This window comes from Amphiprion ocellaris, chromosome 9, assembly GCF_022539595.1.
Source record: "Amphiprion ocellaris isolate individual 3 ecotype Okinawa chromosome 9, ASM2253959v1, whole genome shotgun sequence".
NCBI lineage: Eukaryota > Metazoa > Chordata > Actinopteri > Pomacentridae > Amphiprion > Amphiprion ocellaris.
This window is the reverse complement of record NC_072774.1, coordinates 33639705-33662487: the sequence shown is the minus strand read 5'-3', so window position 1 is coordinate 33662487 and position 22783 is coordinate 33639705. Positions and strand designations below refer to the sequence as shown.

At 39.5% G+C, this 22783-nt stretch overlaps 1 protein-coding gene across 5 annotated transcripts in view; it reads left to right on the top strand.

Annotated features, from left to right (window-relative positions):
- Window positions 1-22783, top strand: part of LOC111569393 (intermembrane lipid transfer protein VPS13B) — a 322692-nt gene that overhangs the window by 22411 nt on the left and 277498 nt on the right. For all 5 annotated transcript variants that reach the window (XM_023271473.3, XM_023271472.3, XM_023271475.3 and 2 more), the window contains exons 4-11: window positions 740-857; window positions 7276-7443; window positions 8258-8439; window positions 10223-10397; window positions 16450-16724; window positions 19672-19767; window positions 21245-21367; window positions 22375-22512. In XM_023271473.3, the coding sequence (XP_023127241.2) occupies window positions 740-857; window positions 7276-7443; window positions 8258-8439; window positions 10223-10397; window positions 16450-16724; window positions 19672-19767; window positions 21245-21367; window positions 22375-22512 (1275 nt within the window). The remainder of the gene's footprint in view (window positions 1-739; window positions 858-7275; window positions 7444-8257; window positions 8440-10222; window positions 10398-16449; window positions 16725-19671; window positions 19768-21244; window positions 21368-22374; window positions 22513-22783) is intronic.

Below are 22783 nucleotides of genomic sequence, written 5' to 3'. Positions count from 1 at the left end.
TTAATTGCACCTCATGTCTTAGTCACAGAGCACCCACTAGCCTGAGGCACTCTACAGGCTGAACCAATAAATAACCTCCTTACCCCGTATCTTGGCTCATTTTGTTTATCTTCAGGCTCATCTCTGAAGGGGATGTCCATTTCATCATCAATCCTACACACACATAAACACACAGAGATTTTGTACTTGCATTCCTGAGATTAACAGGCTGCTAGTCTCTTGAGTGCAGATGACATGTGTTGTTGTGGAGGAGAGACCTTCACCCTTCTCATTCAAGGACCAGAGTTTATTTGTAGAGGCCATGGGGATGGTTGGTAAATGGGGATGGGAGGAACGTTAGTGGAAAGGTTTGGTGTAAGGGGTAGCTTATTACTCAGAAACAGCAGTGTATGGTAGATACTCCCCTCATCATTCCCCTGCTCGTTATACATACAGCCATGCGGATGGACAGATACATAGTTTACAATAATTTGATTAACCTTAATAACCAGATAAAGATAAAGTTTGTTCATAATCTAGAGTGGTTGCTCTGATTGTAGCTTAGATAACACAGGCCAGATAACCTGGTAAATGCATGCAAATTTAAATAATCAATGCTTAGCTGATACAAAATTGTCTTGTATACAATTACTTTCATTTGATACTGTCAGAGTAAACCTGAGTTGTGTAGAGTTCTGTGTGAATCCCTGTGTTTACTTCACACTGTCCTCACAAGCATTCTTGTTTGTTTTTCCACCAGGATGACCACGACAGCGGCTCTAGCTCCACCAGTCGCAGTGTCTCAGACAGCTCCAAGGCTGTGGCCAAGCCGCGTCGCATTCAGCAGGCTGCACCAAGCGACCCGGACCTGCCCCCAGGTGAGTGATGGCCCTGGACCAGTGAGGCTGTTCTACGTTCATGCTCAGAGAATGACCAGATTGTAGCACCTGTTTATACTCTGAGAAATGTTGATTTTGGTATGAGTCCTATAGCACGTGTTTTTCACCAGTGTAAATCAGCTAGAGTGAGCGTGGGGGATGTCTGTGATAAATCACATAGTGATGGCTCTTATCAACAAGGCCACTTGACCACATGCCTCCTACAGGGCCATGGATTCCATGTCTACTTTACTGCAGCACTTCACTTCATTTCACTTCACAAAGAATGGCCTTTTTTGATTGTGAATGGATATTGGGCTTTTAAAAGTAATTTACATGAATCTTATATTGTCTAATGAGGGTCGTTTATGATTTTGCTTTCACAGAGAATTTGAATCTTATTTAAATATATGTTTAAGTGTAAAAGAATCCACAATCTTTAAATTTTTAAAAATACTCAAACTACTAAGCATAAAACGCACGTTACGACCTCTCAGACCCAAAACTTGGGGAGAAAAAGTACTAAATAATGAAAAATTAGAGGGTTATTACAAAAACAGCAAAGGTGAGAAAGAAGGGGCAATAGAGGAGACTGAAATCTAAATAAAAGATAGGGCTTTTAGAGAGTGGAAATGAAGAAAAAGAAATGAGAGAGATGGAAGTCCTGAGCCGTAAGAGCTAGGTCAGTCTAACAACCAAAGGTTCACTCCCAGAGCCCTAGTATCCATGAATGTATGAACTTACACTCCTGGCTGCTTGTATCTGGGGAGGATCCATTTCCAGGCCTGATGTTATGAGATAATATCTCTCCCCAGCTGTTAAAGCAGGGTGCCTCACACCCCAGCATCTCCCTTTGGGCCTGCCTCCAACAGATATCCCAGGTGTGTGTTTCTATGTAAGTATGTGCCTTTGTGTGTGTGCGTGTGCGTGCACAGGGTTTTCGCTGTGTCTGTGTTCATTTGTGTGCACACCCTACACTGTTTCACCAGTGGTCCTTGCTTCAACCCATTACAGGCTGTAGAGACAACTCTGGGGTCAGAGGTTGCAGCACCTCAATAATCGTGAGGAAGCAGATGAATGCCGTAATCCTTGCCTTCCTAATTAAAAGGTAGAGGTTAAAAGGTAGATGAGGTAAAACTAACCTGCTATGACTCAGACAGAGGATATTTTCCTAAGAATAAGATACAAACCAAACCTGTCAGGAGCATTTAATGTAGTTAAAGGATGTTTTTTAAAAGTAAGGTTAAAGCACAGCAGTGCACATAGGTAATTTTGTAGACTTCTTGTATTCGGTTGGCATTGTCAGAGATGTTATTGTCCTGTGACATCCAGACACTTTACCACGCTTTTAGTTATTTGTTCAAAAAAGATCTACACCAGCCATTCCAGCTGATTAGAATTAGAATTAGTATTGCTTAATTGTCATCGTACATGGCATGATGAAAATATAAATAGCTTCCACTGGACGGTGCACAACAACAAGCAATAAGAAATAAAATATCAACATTAAACAATAGAATCAAATGTACATCTATAACAAATTAGCCGATTAGTCATGGTGAGTTAGAAAAAAATGTCTATTTTTGCAAGCTAACCACACATTTTCAGCACTGATGTTGTGGTTAAATGATACTCAATTATTTCCAATCAAAAGTATATTTTAAAGACTCATGACAGAACAGAGGGACACTGATATTGATACTCTACACATGATGGAAATACTACTATGTAGACATTATTATTCGATAGATACTATTAAGATATATGTTATCGCATGTATATTAATGTATATAGTATGCTGATATATTACAAAAATATATACATATATCATTTTAGACTGTGTGCAATATGCAGCTGTCTTATGAAGGAATGTAGAACACAATACAAAAATATTGGTTAGACTTACCTGCTAAAAATGTACTTTAGAAGACTGATTAGGAGCAAATACAGGTGACTGGGGCTTCTCTTTTCAGGCCGTCATCCTTAATCTTTTGAAAGTCACATATATACTTCCTGAAATTCAAAGTTGGTCACATTTCAATGCTTTTGCCAGACACAGGGAGATGTGGATGGTTGGAATAGTCATGTGGCAGTATGTGCAGATGTGTACAAGTTAAGGAAGACCTGTCTTAGCAGTGACACCATCAGAGGCCAGGGACCAGACTTACCTCTTCATCAGCACCAACGTCGACAAACTGCTGCGTTGCATCTTCTCCCCTCCCATTCAAAATAACCAAAACAAAACACAGCGACACCAAAAGACAGCCACTTGCAATTATCCAGTCATTTGGCCCTAAGCTGTAACATGCTGAATGAATTTATCCCACTTGTTCACCCTGTGGTGGAAAATAGGGATGTTAATTCATATGCCATGGGATTGGTAGCCACACAAAGACCAAAGACCAAGTGCTTCCACCTTGGGCGATTCTGTGAGTGATTATGTTTACTGCTGCTTGTGGGGGACCAGTGGCCACCGTTTGTGAGAACCACATTTGTTTGGTCGGGGATTTCTGCTATGCTGCTATTCACACTGTTGAAAATGTGTTTTTGTTTTATATGACTTCAAAGAGATTTAATAGTGGCAAGTCTCTCTTTGATACTAGGTTGAGCCTGGTACCTGTAAGTTGGGTGAAAGAGATGCCATACCCCTGCTTTCAACACCATGTTATTATTTGTAATTGCAGTCTCTTTACAGTCTTCACAGTATGGCAGTATATCTAGATAAGGGAAGCTTGTATGATCATTAGGGGCTAAGCTTCCAAGCTGCATATGCACCCATTGTGTTTTTATCATTTCTTGAACATCTTCTTTCACCCTCTTCTTCTTCCTTCTCCTATCAGAGTTTTTGGCAGCTCTTGGGATTTTGTGATATAAAGTTGTTTGGGGATAGCTCTCGGATTGTTATCATTTCTGCACTGTGAGCACTTTAGCACTACCAAGGTTGAAGTTGTAGGTGTGTTTATGAATGAATCTGCATGCCGAATTCTGCCATATTAATTTTTATGATAAAATTAAATTTAAAAAAAGTTCCCAGACCTCTAATTTGTTTCAGTCTTCACCAAATGATGTGCAAGTTGTTGTTCAAACCAAGCTAAACCATCACAGCCAATCAAATTTGGCAGCAAAGCTCAGCAACTCTAGAGCTATTAAAACCAAAGTTTGTGGACTTAGGACTCTGTTTTGAGAAAGCACAAAAAAAATTGACTTCTGTGAGGCACTGTAGGAAGCTAAATGTGTTTTGTATAAAAAATGTTAGTGTTAGCTTAAAGAAATCATTTTTCTATTTTTGGGAAGTCCCAAGGCTGACACAAATCGTTTTTTCATGTCAACCTAACTGGTGTAATCACCATATTGGATCTTATGTATAGCATTTCAAACTTTTTCACAGACTGCAATTTGTTCCACAAAATTAGTGCAATTAATCTTCACAAACATGATCTGATGGATTTTGCATTTTTAGAACAAATTGTCTGTTACAATCAAAATCGGCAAATAGGAAGTGAGGTTTTATGTTAGTTTAACACCAAACATAGCGTATGGACTCAGTATCCTTTCCTGAAGTTATTCAAAAAGAAATTTTAAAAAGTATAAAATTACATATGTTTACATTTGTGTGTGCTTATGTTGCTTTGAGTGTTGAAGAGTTGTGCATGTATGCATGCATGCCTGCCTGTGTGGGTATGCGTGTGACTGAAGGAGATTGAGATTTGCATGTACTGTAATGCAAACACACTCTTGAGATAAATCCATGGTCCAGTGCTACTGCTGTCCTGGTACTGGGGTCTTTGCTCAGAAAATAAATACGGCAGCTGTTCTGGTATTACTGGAAAATGCTACTTATGGATAGAGAATATCCCATACTGGTAAAGGCTGGAGCTTTCTCCAGCTGGAGCTTTCTTCTGTTCTGGAGACCTGCTGTACCATGCATGGTTGGGTTCTGTGAATCTACCGTTTTGCTACAAGAGGCCCTAAAGCTAATAGAATCAAGCATATTTAGGTGGCTTTTGTTATAGGTGATGGTGACCTGGTCACCATATATGCTTGCAGTGTTTGCATAGTCCTGCAGGAAACTTACCGTGGTAGAAGTGCGACTTATAGAACTTTGTTTGCAATGTTTTATTTTTTATTTTTCAGAAAAAAGCTTAACATTAAATAGTGATTGATTGAGCTAAGCTACTGCATGTATTTCTTTGGTTACATTGCTGGCTGTACTAATGACACCACAAGAACATCTTACAGCGTATTTATTGTCTGGTGAACTTGTCAGTCTTTCTCTCCATGGCTAATATCTGGCATGGCTAATAGTGGCTAATACTTTCCATTTACAGGAAAAATGGTGAGCATGTACAGTATAGTGTTTCTTTCCTGTATTGCACAGAAGAGAGCACTTGGCCTGTTCTTAGATCACATAAAGGAGCTGGTTTTTCCAGTCGTTTTATGGTTGAACAGTTTTAAGTGGGCTTCTTCCCTGTGGGCCGCAGCACAGGTGCTGGCTGTGTCAATTGTTTACAGAAGTTCAGAGCAGCGCGATGGCTCGCAGAGAGATGGATTGAGACCTTGGACTTGGTGCAAGGCAAGAAGAGGTATAACAAGTGTAAGAGAGTGCAAGAGGGAAAGAGAGACACCCTGACATGGGTAAATTAGATCCAGAGAGGGAAATAGCAGGGGGTAAAGTGCTGGTTTTACTGCCCAGGCTGCAGGTGCGACAGCAGCTTTCTGACTGACCCCAGAACCACAGCCATGCATACACACACGCATACATACACACGCACACATACATATGCACATGGACACATGCACGGCCACATTCATGCATACAAGAAAGCAGCCAGACACACACTCCAACTCAGACAAGCGCATGCATGCATGCAAGGCCACGCACAAATGTCACGAACACACATTGCGTTTATGAGTTGAGTTTATATTATGTCATGCTGTCTTCCTGCCACTATGTTTGCTCAGGCAGCAAACTCATGAGAATTTTGTCAATTGGATTATGCTAATACGTAGTCGGGCCTGTGTACAAGTGGCAGAACAGTTAACCAATTCATATAAATATTTTCATCAACAGCACCATTTAGTTCTGCCTAATTATCGGTTCTGTTATGCCCTGGGCCAGGCATGTAGATACAGGAAGAAAAACATTTGGTTTGGAAAATAAGGGAAAAGCATTAAAGCTTTATATGTTTTAACTTGTAGTGACTGTGTTTAACAGTACATGGGAGGAATGAATAATGCCATTGGTCCTGTGGTTAGGAGGATTTATTGCTGTATATTTTCATATTTTATGGTTGAAACTCCCCTGTCTGTAATATTTTAAGTTCTTTCTTACTTTGTTGAGTAATGACCTTACCATGTATGTTTTTCCTGCAAAGCTTCTGTTTCTGGGCGTCACTGTGACCATTAGGAGGTACTGGTAACACTGCAGGATGTCTCCCCCAGCTCTGTTGAAACCCAATCTGTCAGGCTGCTTTTTCTCTCCTGTTTGCTCTTGGTTACTACATCCATTCACTTCCTCGACAGAAAAGCAGCCGTCTTTCCTCCTTTCACCTTCAAAAAATTAAAATTTTTGTTTCCTTGTTTTCATTTGTTCAAAATTGTATCATTTGATACTGTGAATTTCCATACGTGTTGACCTACACTTGTTGAGGGATAACCATATAAATTAATGTGTTCAGAGTGTTTTTCACACTGGTCACCCATTCAGTTGTTTGCTTCTCACCACTGGCAGATTATGTAATTTGCTGCAAATCCTGGAATTTGTAATACCAGCGTTTCAGTGTGCCCTCAATAACTCTATCTTTTATAAATATGTGTATTAAAGTCCTATATTTTCATGTGTGAATATGTGTGTGTGTGTTCATGCAACGGAGCTTGTTTTTGTTTAAATGAACACGCAGACTTCTCAGTGGTTTAATAGTGCTGGGAGGGATATATTTGAGGCAGCATGTGCATAGTTTTGGGTTATACATGAGTTTGCAACTGAGAGGAGAGGAGAGCTCTTCAGAGATTCATAAATTCTCCCAAGATTTGTAGAGCTGCTCATGCAGGGTGAGGTATAAAAATGTTTTTTATGGATATTTAGCTCCTTTCATTTTGCATGTCGAAGGCATAGACTGTGGCAAAAAAAATAACATGTCAGGACCTCCTCTTATTTACGAGTCCACGAGGATGGCAAGGGGCAGTGGTGTTGAGCCTGGACTTTAAGGGAATAAATTTCTAGATTTTATTTTTTGACAGTCTCAGCACAAAGTTAATGTGCCCTAATATGTTAGTGGATATAAAGTAAAATATGTACTGCGCTTCTCGGTATATATGCTTATTGCTTTGTGATCAGGTATGCGTTTTGTGTATCTGTTTATGTGTACATAATGTGCAGTTTAACATGTTTCTCCTGTGTTCCCCTCTGTGTTTGTAGGTTACGTGCAAAGTCTGATCAGACGTGTAGTGAACAATGTGAACATTGTGGTGAACAACTTGATCCTGAAGTACGTGGAAGATGACATCGTCCTGTCGGTCAACATTACCTCTGCAGAGTGTTACACTGTGGATGATATGTGGGAGAGGGCCTTCATGGACATCACTGGTGAGCAATAGTTGCTTACATTCCTAGGTAGTGGGATTAACCAGTAAATCCACTGAGACAGTAATCTATATACTACAGTAAGTGTTTCATTTTGTTAGTTCAAACTAAGGTGAAACAGTAATAGCAGACATGTTTGAATGTGACTGCTTGTTTGAATGTCCAGCATCAGCTGCCAGAGAAGTCTTATTTTTACGTTCTTGATAAACTGCACAACCTGAGTAGTAGTGGTTAGTTACTTCCATACTCTTACTGTTAGTTACTTGTGGACCTGCTGTATAGCCACCTGACTCTTAGTCGTCTCCAGTAAAGTAGTGTCTGATGGATGGCTCCAACTCCTTGGTTTCTCAGGTTACTGTCAGAGAATTACAATTATTTTAAACTTGAACTACCAACATAATTTGACGAACTAAGTGATTCTTTATGCAATAGCCTATATCAGCAGAGAAAACATGAAGTAGTCATTTTCAGTCATTGTTATCACTATGGGATTTCTTGTAAAGGGGGTGCTTTTTCAAAATGTCAAGCAAGTAGTGGTTACAACAGCAGTTACTGGCACTGTTCAGAGAATGAAATTATTCTTGGAATAACACACACACACACACACACACACACGGTTGTTATTTTGTAAATGTCATGTTACACAAGAACTCTGTGAGGTATACTGAGTGTTATCCCCTGATTTTCTAGATCACAGATAATGAGGATTTACTGTTAGGGCCTGCTCTCTGTTAGTGTATATATAATTGCATTGTATTTAATGATATGTAACAGTCAGTAATAGTCCACACTAATTTAGTTTTTTCTCTCTGTGTAGCTCCAGAGCTGGTCCTAAGAAAAGTGATCAACTTTGCTGACTGTACTGTGTGCTTGGACAAGCGGAATGCTAGTGGCAAGATCGAATTTTACCAGGATCCACTGTTGTACAAATGCTCCTTCAGAACGCGTCTCCATTTTACCTACGACAACATCAACTCCAAGATCCCATCTGTCATCAAAGTAAGCATCTCTACAGTTTAGTAATATCTTAATAACTGGAATCAAATGACTGGTTTTGTGTCCTTGTGTTATTGACCAAAATGCCGGAAAATGTGCATTTGTCATAGCAGCTCACAGTTGTTAGTAAATCAAGTGACCTACTTTTGTAAGTAACAGTGTTTATTAATCAATAGCAGGATAATGACTATTTTCAGTTCTTTGTTTTAATCCAGTGACATTTTGAATATAAGGAGAAGACAGCTGTTTGTTTTAGCTTGATTTGACTTCTTACACAAGAATGCAAGATACTGCTACATACAGTATAACATCATGTATCACAGAAGTAGCATCAGTGTTTAGCTTTGACTCAAATCCTCTCTAAAGAGATTTGATTTGATTTCAGTTTAGTGCAGTGTATATTGGGAAAATTAGCTTTTTGTGTCATTAAATTAAGGTTGAAAACGTTACTCTCAAAAAGAATATACTATTCCAATTTTGAGCACTTCAGTCAATGTTTTGTCAATAACTAGTTCACCATTTTTTGTAATTACAAGCACCTAGTTGAGACAGTTCTCTCATCTGTCATGAAGCAACAGCTGTTAAACTACACCAATGATGTTGATAATCAGTTTGTTTTATTTAAAAACAATAACAGCAGTTTTGTTCAATAAAGTACTCCTCTCACTTCACAATAATCCCATGAAATCCCAGTGACAGCAGATATTTGTTGAATCATATATTTGAGACTTGGCTGTCTTTTTTATAAATGCAGTAGAGATTTGTTTATGGAATCAGATGTAAACTATGTATTACTGAAAAATATAGTGAATAACTAATTATTAACAACAATGCATCTTTTCACTGGTAAAACCAATGTTTCAAAAGGATTTGTAAGCTTTTATAGAAAATAGAGTGTCTGTGGTTTATGTTATTGTGCACTGCATTTGTTATCCCTCCACTATGATGAAACTACTAGCGGTAAACCAATGTGTTTTTCAGAGTCAATATCAAATATTAGTATTTGGAAACACTTTAAATTTGCAATAAAAATAAAAAATCTTGGTGTCAGAACTTTGAATACACAAACTCTAACAGAAAACTTAGTTGTAAAACCTTTGTTTGCTTATGTTTTAATATTAATGTCTCAACATTTACCTGTCAGTGTTGAGAGGCTATTACTTGTGACATACAACCAGTCAGAAATTGCTCTTGGCAGGAAATCATTGGTACTACACAGACGTGGTTAAATCACAGCAAAAGTAGCACATTTGAAGAGCCTGAAGTTGTTCATTTTGTTATTTAAAATTTATTTACACCGTATAGTATTTCATACAAACATAGGTGTTGTAGCTGCTGTAGATGAGACTTGTAAACACACTGGTTCACATTATATGTGTTTTGTGGGTGCATTTGTTTCCATTTGGACAGACCTGTTTTATCCTGACATTATTTTTTTTATTGTTGAATGCTTCTACTTCCCTATTGTTACTCTATACTGTAAATGTGCTCACATTCAGAACATAATTTGTGGTTTGTAGCTGCGGGTCATCATATAGCTTTGTTTAACAAGAGCAGAGATTGTGTCTCAGCATAAATCAGTTAGCAAGATTGGAATCCGTACATTTTCTTACAAGGAGTTGGACAATTCTATCCAATTCTTTCTATGAAACATTTCTATTTACAGTATGTGGAAGCCCACCACAAGGCATCGGGCCTGTAGCCTTTTTACATGTAAACATATAACTGACCAAATCAAACTTCAAAATGCAAACTATCTCTTATATTTTGCTTTATGTTTTCCCAGATCCAGACCATGGTTGAGAGCCTGAAGCTGTCTATTACTGATCAGCAATTACCCATGTTTATTCGAATTTTAGAGCTGATTATTGCACTCTACTATGGAGAAATTGGAGGACACAAAGAGGGTGAAGGTGAAGAAGGCATTGGTCATGTCAGGGAAGCTGGAACAAGTTTACCTGGTGAGTGATTTCTCTCAAGGAGAGTACTGACACTTTTGTCTCCGAGCCTTAGACTCTTTCTTTGTTGTTGTTGGTTTGTAGCTGAGGGTCCTTCTTGTTACCTGAACAACTGTCCTATAGCTTCACATTTTTTACCTATGTACCAGTCAAAAGGTATGCACAGCAAAATAAATCAAATTTACAATGAGACAGTATAATCTTTCTGCAGCCATTATTCGGCTTCATCAAAATTCATTTGGTAGTTATATATTGAGTTCTCCGTGCAGTCTGCATATCAGCATAGTCCCTGTACAGCATGTTCAAGACTCGTGCACGTTGCCTTGTTCTGTTCTGTCCATATGCTGTTGTTGCTCCTAAATGGGACATTTAACATCGCTTTGACCATAGTGTGCGCTCCTCCTGCTTTTTCCACAAACAAAATCTGGAGTGTGTAACTCGACACAGACCGTTGTCATCAGGCCTGATCGCCTCCATGTGTATAGAGGCAGGAGAGAGGAGGATAATAAGAAAAAACAAGGATGAACCAAACATGCCTTCACCTCTGTCTTTCTAAGTGAAGCACCACAGGAAATTACACTGCTCACATCCAGCAGCCGAGCAAGACACATATTCAGTCTGTGTGTCTTATAGGCACACTGTATGCTAACATACATTCACTGTACTACGCACAGCCTTTTGCTGTATGTGGATTCAAGACGCTCACACATACACGTTTAAACACACGCAAATTTTACACAGACTATATACTACTCTATACTACTTTAGCAGCTGCAGTTACCCCGTAAAAAAAACCCCACCTCATTCCCTGAATGGCCAGCTCTTCTCTCCCTAACTGCTCATCCTCATTCCTGCCAAATAGAACAGGATCAAGTCCCAGGTCCCGCAGGGCTAAATCAGCGTCTGTAGCACCAGGAGCACATTATGGTGGAGTAGAAGTGATGGGCAGAGGGGAAGGCAGACAGTGCAGCACACTACGCTCCTTCTAACTTGCTCCCTGCCTCTTGGCCTGGAACTTTCACTGCAAGTTGGCGCTGCTTCCAGTTCGGTGTCCAATGCCAGATGTAAGAGTCGGTGTCATGCTACTGCTATGCGGAGCCTCTGAGAATGAATTAGTATCCCATCACAAAAATATACAAGAGGGGACCAGTGCTTGGAACCTGAGCGCCCCCAGATCTTGTTATGCTGGAAGTAATCGACAGAGTGAAGAAGCTGAAGGGGGCAGGGGGCAGTTGTGCGTGTATGAACTGTAGTGGGAAGATGTGTGTATGTTGGGAGGGGTCCGAGCTTGTACATGAACATATGGTTTTCAGTATATTCATTTCAGATTTAAGGAATAAAGCTAAACTATTCTGAAAATAATAGAAGAAAATTGCAGCTGAGGTTATTTTTTTATATTAACATAGAACAAAAAGTAATTTTCCTAACTGGGTCAGAATGCCTTTACTACAGATAGTTTCTGAGAACTACAATTCTATGTTGGTACTTATAGTGACTGACTTGGCTTGCTTACATATTTATTAGTTTGTGGGTTGTAGTTTGTAGGAGACAGTCATTGGCACATGATTGCTGGAACATGAGAGCAGTATTGCACATAGCACTTTGTCACATTCATTTGGTTTCCCATATGCTGCTTGTGGTAAGTCTTGACTGTATATTTTGACTCCATTACCCTGTGTATGTATTTCCTTCACTTACTCTTGCTGTGAGCTTTTGTAAGTGATACTATTGTACTGATTGAACTCTCGCTGTTGTTTTTATACGATAAATGTGTCTGTGCATGTGGACAAAAGATGGAGACAAAAGTAGTGACTACAGTGTGAATCTGCTGTGTTACATTAATAAGCCATGACTTTTAATTTAAAGTGTTTCTTTCTAGAACATTTCCAAGGGAAATTTTAATTTTTCCCTCATGTGAAGGTGTTTTTCTTTTTGCCAATTTAAGTGGGAAAAACCTCGTAATGTGTTTATGTGCTCATGATTCACTGTGGCTACATGTTGTTTGTTTGAATGTTTCTCTTGTAGGTAAGTGCCAATGTCTCATTAATGAATAGCCCTAATAGGTGAAGGGTGCGGGATACTTGTGTGTCACTAACCAGAGCAACCTTTCAGTCAGGATCATGTGGCTAGTTTTCCTTCTGTCTGAAATTTAGTGAAGTCTGTGAATCACTAAAAAATTAAACAGCTGGAATCATAGATGACTAACATGCCTGAATGCACCAGCTGGTCACGACAGTGAAGCTGTATGGTTTCAACAAGTATGTGAAGAATTATGAACCGAGGACTGTAGCTGCTGAAGTGTGGCAGGGTGTGTGTACACTTCCCTGTATAGCATATACAGTATGTGAGCAGTTGAGTGCCTGAAGTTACGTGTTTTTCATATGTGGGCTTCTTGCACTCTATATGTGTGCATGGGACTCGGTGTTTAGTGCTTGTGTTGAAGGAGAGCTCGTCCTCCCTGTCCCCAGATTCCTGTTGAGTAGAATGGACCATCACGCACTAATCAGCCAGAGACCACAGGCTATCTCATTATAAATGTCATGTGGGTCCCTTATGCTACCTCAGGGCATGACAGGGCTCCCTTTTAATAATCTTCTCACTTTTTAATTTTATTGTGAAGGATCCAAATCCATTGAATTTACACGTCTGTGGGCATGAATGATGCTGTTATTTGTCTGACATAGTAGTGTTACTTTATATTCTCTTGCCATGAGAGCCAAAAGGGCTTTTTAAAAATCTTTGACATTACCATCAGACTGTTAGAATTAAATGAAAGACAGTACTAGATGCATATGTTGATATGTGTTTGATTATTTCTATCAAAGTAAGTAGGCGTGTATACTGATGTGTGACTGCATCACTTGTGAGACAGCAGTGAAAAGACAGATAATCTACAGTTGTACAGTTTCATTTAGCAGACACTTTTATTCAAAGCAACGTATATCTGACAGTAGATAGAACACTAGACAAGAGAAAACGACCTGGATCAGTGCCATAAAACAAGTTTGAGTGTGATAATAGGACTGTTGTGCCTACAGGCAGTGTGAAAGTAATAGGAGATTTATTTTTTTCCAAACTTTTTTTTGCAGTCTGTCAGGTGTTCAGTGAAGGCTGGGTTTTTCATCTTTTCTTAAACTGATGATAGTCTGTGGCTGGAAAAAATTAAGGGAATCTTTGTATGCATGTGCAGGTTTATTAATGAAAAAAGATATCATGTGTTGAAGCATTGCATTTCGGTATGTATTTTTGCATCTATGGTTATCTGTCAATGTGCATGTATGCATGTAAGCCCAAACACACACAGACTCAGCAGATGCACATGTGTAGCCTTTGCTCAGTTGTCAGGTAACCAGTCAACCTCTCCCTCTATAAACATGGAGGGACATCTACTGGCCTGACAGGGCACTGCCTTCTTTTACTCCTCCCCTCTCACTGTCTCGGTGTCCCTGAGCTGTTCACTCACTCACACACCTACTTCCTCACTAGCTTGACATACCCTGCCGCTTAAAGACTTTGGACTCAGGGAAACCAACCATGACCCTGACACATCCTATTACATAGTAATTCTGAACTCTCTTAATGGACATGTGCTCACTTATGTGATGCCACACTTACATTGTTAATTGTATGAAGAAAGATCCAGTTCTACTTTTGCTCTCATGGTGAAGTAGACAACAGGGATAATTTACAACTGAAATGCTCTGCTACATGGCAGCATACATTCTGGCCAGCCCACTTCACTCTCTGGGAATTTTTTCACTCACTTCTTTGGATTAATACTTCAAAGTCTCCTTAAGCCAGTCTGTTTTGATCACTTGATTGGTAATTGTGCTTTTATTTTGATTGCCTTGTAATTCAAACATAGGCTTCGTCAGACTGTGACGTGAAGTGAAAGAGCTTAACTTGTTTAACTGACACCTCAAAGGATTCATAGAGTGAAAACAAAAAGGAAACAAAGAGGAATGAGAGATAGAATTGGACAGGGAGACTGAGCTCAAGAGAGAGAGATAAAAAGCCATAACATGGGATTTCCAGCTGCCAATTCACAAAGTGAAAGATTTAATTAAAATATGTCATAATTTTCACCGCCTTAGCCTGTGGGATTCCTAAACTGTGACCTCACGGACAATATTGTTTTCTCGCAGAGGACGTGAGGCCGTGAGGAATGGGATTACACATTCTTGTGTATTGACATCAGCTTCCTTTATCCCAACGTGTATGGAAACAGACATGATGGGACCGGTTCATGGGTCAAGATCCGGAACGGAGGAGTGCGTGGTGGTTTGGGGATCCTCTGAACCCCCAAATGATTTTCTGAGAAGAAGGGGAAGATTTTTGCTTTTCTTTTGTTATGCATGTCTCCAACACACCAGTTCACTGACTTTCTGCATTAATTTACCTGGCCTGCAGCCTGTGGCTTATAGTAGCCAGTGCTCCCGTCAACTCCACCTCACCATCTCAAAACAGTTCTGCACTGGCCATTCCTAGTGTTCACCTGCACCCCTAGCCAAGCTGGACTTGTGCTGGTGGCTCATTGACCTTCCTCATAGCCTCCATTTCAGTCTATTGGCTTCTTATCAAATATGTGACCAAATCCCTCACTACATTAATTTGTGGCTGAGGCCTGTGCTGTTGGGTCCAGTGCAGATGGCCGTGACCACTGGGCCCAGTCAAGGCCCTGTTCTTTCAGGATGCTGGCTGACAAGCTGTGCCCTCTGGCCTCTACTGGAGTGGACTTCCCCTTTCTCTCAGAAGAGTTCATGCAGCAGTGAGTTCATGTAGCACACAAATACTTACACACCTGCATGCTGGAGCATTGGCAGCAACTACTGTGAGACTGCCTGGTCTGTGTTGTTTTTATGTGGTCCGTTGACAGCTGAAACAACTTGCTTGTATTAAACTGCCCTGAAGGCATGGACAAATTAATTTAGTGTGCTGCACTGGGTATAGACACGTCCATTATCAGCAGTTTTTTCTCGGTTTGACTAGTTTGTTCTCTGAACCCGCTTCTTTAAATTGATGTGGCTGTTGGAGTAAAAGCATTAGAAGAGGGAAAGTTTTTTTTTTCTGTCTGAACCCTGATTTGTCTGTAGTATAAATTGGGCGGTGATTTGTGAAAATGTAGTACATGTATTTTTTTAGGTTAAGACAGTAGCTGCACTTACATGGACCATTGATAATTGGAATAATAGCCCAATCAAAATACGAATGCCTCACCTTAACACCTCAACTTGAACTGACTGGCCTAATCTCACCAGATCGAAAGAAATGATCAGTTCAATTGAGAGGGGTCGTGTAAACCTTTTGATAATTTGTTCAGTTGTTGTTAAATAGCATGTTTGTTCCATACTTCATTTCTAATCAGTAAAATGCATGAAACAACCCTGTTCCATTAGTCATTACTTTAGACTTTCATCCACTTGCTCCTGGTTTTTGGCAGAGGAAAGGGCTACAAGTTGATCTTTTTTGATGAGCTGGTTACATCTTGCCCTCTTTCCCTGAGTAAAAATTGCAGGAGAATTACGTACTTTTACACTCCTGCTTGTTTGGAAAGAACAGTAGGAATACAAATTCCAGAAACACGGTGAGGGACCATCCTGATCATTTCATTCTTTTGTATGGATTAAATTTTCTCTATAAATTTGAATGGACATCTTATTCCTTTTCTGCAATATTTCTGGCAGATCAGACACTTCATAACACTCAGAAGTATTTAGTGGTTGTCAAAAAAAGTTGGTAGTAATAAGTTGGAATCTCTAATCGGAATGATCTCAGTCATGTCAAAAAATATTGTCCATGTAATAACCTTTGTTTTTGTAGGATTCTTAATTTGGATAATTAAGATTTTTTTTTAAATCTATATTGTATGTTCTTGCAGGATTTGGAAGTGTGGAATTTTAACCGTCTATGTATTATCCTATTCATATAAGAAACTCTTTCTAGGAGTCAAAGTAGACATTCAGGCCCTGGTTTTTTTCCCCATTTCTTATTCACTTAGAGCAAATCATCTGCTGATGTTTGCATTTTAACTAATTTTGACTTTTATCCCTTTCAGGGGTGGATGTCGATATGGAAAGGCAGGGGTCAAGCCAGTATTCCAGCCAGGACCTCTACATGCAGTCTGGGAGTCTGGAAGATACAGATCAGGGTTGGGTGTCCTGGGCATGGTCCTTCGTCCCAACCATCGTAGGCACAGAGGAAGAAGAGGAGGAAGGCCTCTACCAGCAGCGAGAGACAGGAGGCATCCCCAACAGCCCCCAACACCACACACCCAAAGACCCCATTGTTTCCATAGGCTTCTACTGCACCAAAGCTTCTGTTACTTTCAAGGTAGGTCAACTGTCTTAGAAAAAATCCTGCTTCATCATAAATTATTTCATTAAAAAAAAAAAAAAATGCCTGCATGACAGTTATTTTTTTCTAGGTGTAAAAGTGTATCACAGATGGCAAACAATGGGTAACCAAGTTATATTTATTTTCACTATGACTTTCTAAATTGTTCTGCGTATGTTAGCCAGCAGTAAATAAATGTGATATGAACATGATTTGGAGTTAAAAGTGCTTTTGAACAAAAATACGTTCGGACAGTCCTCAAGATTTAAGATATTGTGTTAGTAATGCCACTTTTTTAATCCTTGATACATTGTTCGTCGGCTCCCACTGCCCACCCCACCCCTGCGTCTTTTATTTTGTGCTCATTTTCAGCTCGAGTCTTAAAAACAGCTTGATACTCAGGAAGTTTCAGTCCTCTTTGTCTCTGTGTGCGGTATAGGGGAGGGTAGTGTAACCACTAACTGGCATCTCGGGTCACATTAATGTTTTAAACATTATACATGGTATGATGACTATTCAGAAATGGATCCCAAACTTTAATCCTGTCTGCTCACTCAGAATAGTTGGAATTCATCTGTTTCCCCTCAGATTCAGGCACTTCAGATCACATTACTGGTCTTATGTTAGTGTGTGTGTGTGTGTGTGTGTGTGTGTGTGTGTGTGTGTGTGTGTGTGTGTGTGTGTGTGTGCGTGTGCGTGTGCGTGTGCGTGTGCGTGTGCGTGTGCGTGTGCGTGTGCGTGTGCGTGTGCGTGTGCGTGTGATCAGTGAAGTGAAGGTATGGCTCAGGCTGAACAGACCTTGGTGTTTTTCTAATAATATTTAAATTGTTCCTGTATTGTTTGAGTTCTTTTAATCAATTAATTGCCTCTCGTCTGGAGTAATTGCAGACAGCTGAATGGATGGTTTTTTAAACGTTTTCGTCTCGTTCCTACAAGGAAGTATTTAGTTTGAAGGAATTTCATGCCTTTGAACAACCACTGCCTGAACCTGAGTTTGACATGAATGTGAAATCAGAGAGGTATTTTTAGATTTCTGACGCACTACTCCCCAGATCCCTTTGATCAGAGAAATTGGCAGTGTAGTTTAATGACTTTTACACACATAATGCATAGTTTAGCACTGACCATTTGTTCCCCTCTTTTAGTTTTGCACACCTGCCAAACTCTCAGTGCATGCCAGATGTCATGCCATTTTTCATTTTAGAAAACATTGTTTCTTTATGTTTGGTATTTTCATTTATTGCACCGATGGCAGAATTCAGGTGTTCCTTCAGTCTTTTTCAACTTTTCCTTCATATCCTTGTTACACTTCTGACAAATAGACATAAAGAAAGGTATCCTAATATTCACATTCACAGTTATAACATTTCCAAGATACCTCATAAAGAATCATTTGATTTGTGTTGGACTCCCGAAGTCTTTTAATGGTCTGAAATGTAGTAAAGGGGAGGTACCAGAGAAGGTAGCGGCAGCAGCAGCCATGCGTATTCTTGGCTGTATCAGTATTTGTGTTGGTGCTCCAGTGCTATGCTGCTACTCAGTCCTCTGTCAGTTGTGTTATTTCAGGTCAGCACACAGTCAGAAATGCCCCATCAGTCTGGCTTGGACGATCCTGTATTCTTATTGGACAAACATTCATCATGCCTGTCTGTCTGATTGTTATTTAGTGTCAGTGCCACTGTGCACTGATGCAGTCAAACAAAGGAGTTCTTTGGTCAGATAGTTTAACATTCTCACTCACCATTACTCCTGGGGAGCTACAGGTTTGGGGTGGGAGGGTCCATGCACGTGATTAAACCATCACAATCGAAAGAGAGGAAGGGAGCGAGGGTGAGAGAGCCTGCTCCATCAGTAGGGATAATAAGGCACAGCTGCTTCTTGCTCTGCACCTGCTTCCTGTGTTAAAGTTGAATGGTTTGGCGTCTACACATTCTGCCCTACACCCACAGTTTGTAGACTAGCATCGCAGTTCCGTACCCTTGTCACCCCATCCAACTCCATTTGACCAGGTGCTCACTCTTCTTAGTCTTTCTACCCCTACCCTACTTCTGCCACTAATATTTTTTTTAATGAACAACTTCTCTTCTTTTACCAATTTACCTGAATTCTTAACAAACTACTATGTTTACATGTTCATTTCCCCTCTTGCTGTGTGAGAGGATTTAGTCATGTTCAGATTGTCATTCCATGGCCAGAAGGGGCCTCCCTTAAAATCAGAGAGGAGTGGCTGTCATGTGGTTTGATGAATGCTTTTGGCCTGAGTCCAAACTCGAAACAGAAAACGACCGAAAAGTCCCACGGCTGGCATCCAGCCTCAGATCTAAGAAAATGTCAAATGTCCTTGTTTGGATGTTTTTGGTTTTGGTTTTAGGCATTATTAGGGCTCTTCACATCCAAGACTTACATAGCTTTAGTTTATTTATCACATCATGTACATATATACATGGACACACACGCACACACACAAGGAGACATATGCTTTCCAAGTTTTAGTGATGTCATATCACTGCTTTGACTACCATTAAGTTCAATTACCGTTGTCTTGCAACATTTTGAGGTACTAAAATCTTGATCTTTCTCACTGTTTAAAAAATATTTAATTGTAAAACTTCTTAGTTTTGACCTGATTTAAGGATTTTTAAATACATGCAATTTTTGGATCAGGTAGTGTCATACAACTTTGTAAGGGCTTCAATTTTTATTGTCTAATGCTATAATGTATTTTTGTGATGCCCTTGAAGTCACTTAAGAAGCAATTCACAGTTTTTTTTTCCACCAAAGTAAAATCAAAGTTTCCTTTTCTTGTTTCCCCCTGGTCAGGCAATGTAGCTTTTAAATAATGGTTGTTCAGTTTTGTATTTATTGGACCTGTGTATGATTTTTGAGCTAATTTTCATCATTCTGAAAATATTAAATATAAAATTTCTCTCTGTTTTTATCTCAGCTGACAGAGACCCAGTCAGAAAGCAGCTACTACAGCCCTCAGAAGGTCAAGTCAAGAGAATTCTTGTGCCTGGAGCAAGAAGGAATCACTGTTGAGGTATGTATATGGCTAACCTACTGTCATAGGAATGGACACACATTATTTAAGTGTTGTACTAATGGATTGTGTTGTACTGATTGCATGTAATAAACAGAATTACAACTATATCAGTTTCTTCAATTGACAATCCCAAGTTCAGTCCATTTGTCAGAAATCCTTAACTGGCCTAGTCATAATAGATATGAGAAAAGAAAAATGTTGCATTTATTACTGATGCAAATGTGCAGTATTTATCACGAGATAGATTAGATTCATATTGGCTTGTAAACGGTTGTACTGATGGTAATGTTATTGAAAAACATGAGGTCCCAGCTCTTAACTGTTCAAATAAAGAGAGAAATTTTACTAATAATACAGCAAAAATTATTATTTTTATTATTTATTTATTTATTTTTTTTTTAGGGTTGTGTTTTTTCTCCTTTCTTCTACAGAGATTCTCTTTTAATTCCCTCCCCAAGTCCATTTACAAAACCTTGCCCTGTCACTAATCCGTAGCCCGCGGTGCACACGGTGGTGTCCAAGTCGTGATCATTTCCGCACATTCCCACTCGACATAAAAAATATTTTTAAACCTTTTTCTGTGATTACCTGGCTGGAGTAGGAAAGGGGTTTTTCTGCGCCTAAGTTTTCTACCAGATGTGAAAATTCTCAGAGATTTCCAATTCCAATTTCTGTAATTTATGCTTTTGCTGGGAGAAAGAGAGAGTGAGAGAGAGAGTGCAGTCTGAACAGAGACCAGCAGTGCAAGTGTTGAAAAGCAAAGGGATGGTTAGTAAAAGAGAGAAAATGAGGCCTTGTAATGAGTGTGTGGTGAAACGTAAAGTTTTATTGGTGTGTTCTCTGTTTAATTATCTGTCAGGAAAAGCAAAGGTGCACTGAGTGAGGGAGAACCACACCTTGGTGGTTACAGGGGCTGCTGGACTGCTACCACACGCAAACATGCATCACTCTCAGGGGAAACTAGAAGCCGTTTGACCCTGGCTATTTTTTTATCATGATTAAATGAGTCCGCAACCTCGACAGCAACCACGAGCCGACATAGCCTCACAGATTGTACTGCCTACTGTTTTGTCTGCAATATTGCACATTATATGTAGTACAGCCTTGAACTGTCATTAGTTTGACATATTTTATTACAGTGTAATAGGTAGTTCAATCAAATTAATTTTTGTCAATTATTACACTATTATGTTTTTGTTTATGGGTTTTGGTCGACTGATTTAAGACACTTTACATGCTGGATGTTCTCTTTGCTGAGGACTGGATTCTGAAGCTGACATTGCCTCAATCTAATTACTACTTTCAAATTCCCTCGCCATCCAGAGAAGTTAGGACTATTATCAATTTTACTGACTTAATGCACTTCATTTGCTTCCAATAGTTTATCCAGTTTCCAACTTATTCTTCGTGTAGAGTTGAATACATATGGAGTATTAAAAGTGGTTTAAGTCTGTTTTTGTGGTATTTCTTCCAGGTGCTCATGATGGGGGAGCCCTTCTTTGATTGTCAAATTGGCTTCGTGGGCTGCAGGGCACTGTGCCTGAAAGGCATCATGGGAGTACGGGATTTTGAGGAAAACATGAACCGATGTGAAGAGGTAAAGACATCCAAAAAACCTCAAGGAAAAATTAAATGAAAGGGAAAAACTTGAGTGAGAATGATTAAAACGCCAATTTAAAAGTCTAATAGCACCTACACCACATTTTCTACAGCCTCTGTTGCTCCAGGAGAGAGCTTTCAGGAGGAGGAAGTACAGATGTTTTATAGCTAGCAAATCACAATGGTTACGATTTAGATATACTGTATGTTATGCAGCAGGTCTGACCAAGAGTTTAAACTGCCATGTCCATGGTTTTAAAATCAGATGCTGCCCTTCTTGTGTGATTGTCATGTTTTTGATGGTATTTGTGATCATGTCCAACCACATTTTAAATCTATTGCACAGTTAATATTGAACTGAAATTTACTTTAAAAGTTATTTTGCAAAAGCGATCTCTCAGAAAAATCACAGTTGTATTTTTCCCCAAGTTGTTCAGCCCTGTTAATATTGGGCTCGTCATCTGCACATGTTTAGGACAGCACTTTCAGGCTCAACTGAAATCACCATCATCAACTGTTCTGCTAATTGTCTGTTCTGTGTGTGCATAAAAACATATCCGATGCTCATACACAATCCTCTCTGGCAGTGTAAATGGGAAAGGCACTGGGTTGGACTGATCCACACAATGCTATTCCAGCATGTCCTGTGCACGTTGTGTTCATGCATAGGACAGAGATGAAGGGTGGGGAAAGGAGAGGGGACAGTGGGAGCAAGAGGGGTGGTAAATCTCGCACATGCTAACTAGCTAAATATGCTAACCACTAAAAAACAAAAAAAAAAAAAAGAAAATTCAGATCTTAAAATTAAATGGTGCATTCAGCTATATATATATATATATATATATATATATATATTTAAAACACATGTGGATAGAATTTTTATGTCATATGGCCTGGATTGTATTTACTGTCATCTGAAATAACCTTAAATATTTCTTGCTTTCTCTGTGAAACCTCTCCTTCTTGCTTTTCCTCATGTTCCTTTTTTCTCCGTTGTCTCTGCAGGATGCAGTGTTCTTCAGCTGTGGGGACAGCCTGAGTAGTAAAGGAATGACTTACCTTACCAACTCTCTCTTCGACTACCGAAGTCCAGAGAACAATGGAGTCAGGGCTGAGTTCATCCTGGATGCTGCTAATCACAAGGTAACAATAACATGATAACAGACAACTGGAAGTATTATTACTATTACTACTCTACCAAATAATAATGTTACTAAACAAACACTGCCTCTGCTATGATGGAAGGCCAAAATGTAGCAACAAACCATACATTTCAGATAAGGGTCTTCAGAGAGTGCTTACTTCAGAGCAGCAATGCAGCTACTTCAGTTTATATTTGTCTTTAAGCATTGTTTTGAGAAAATTTAACACAAAATATTCTAAGGACACCAACAGAAATGAAAGGAGAAAATAA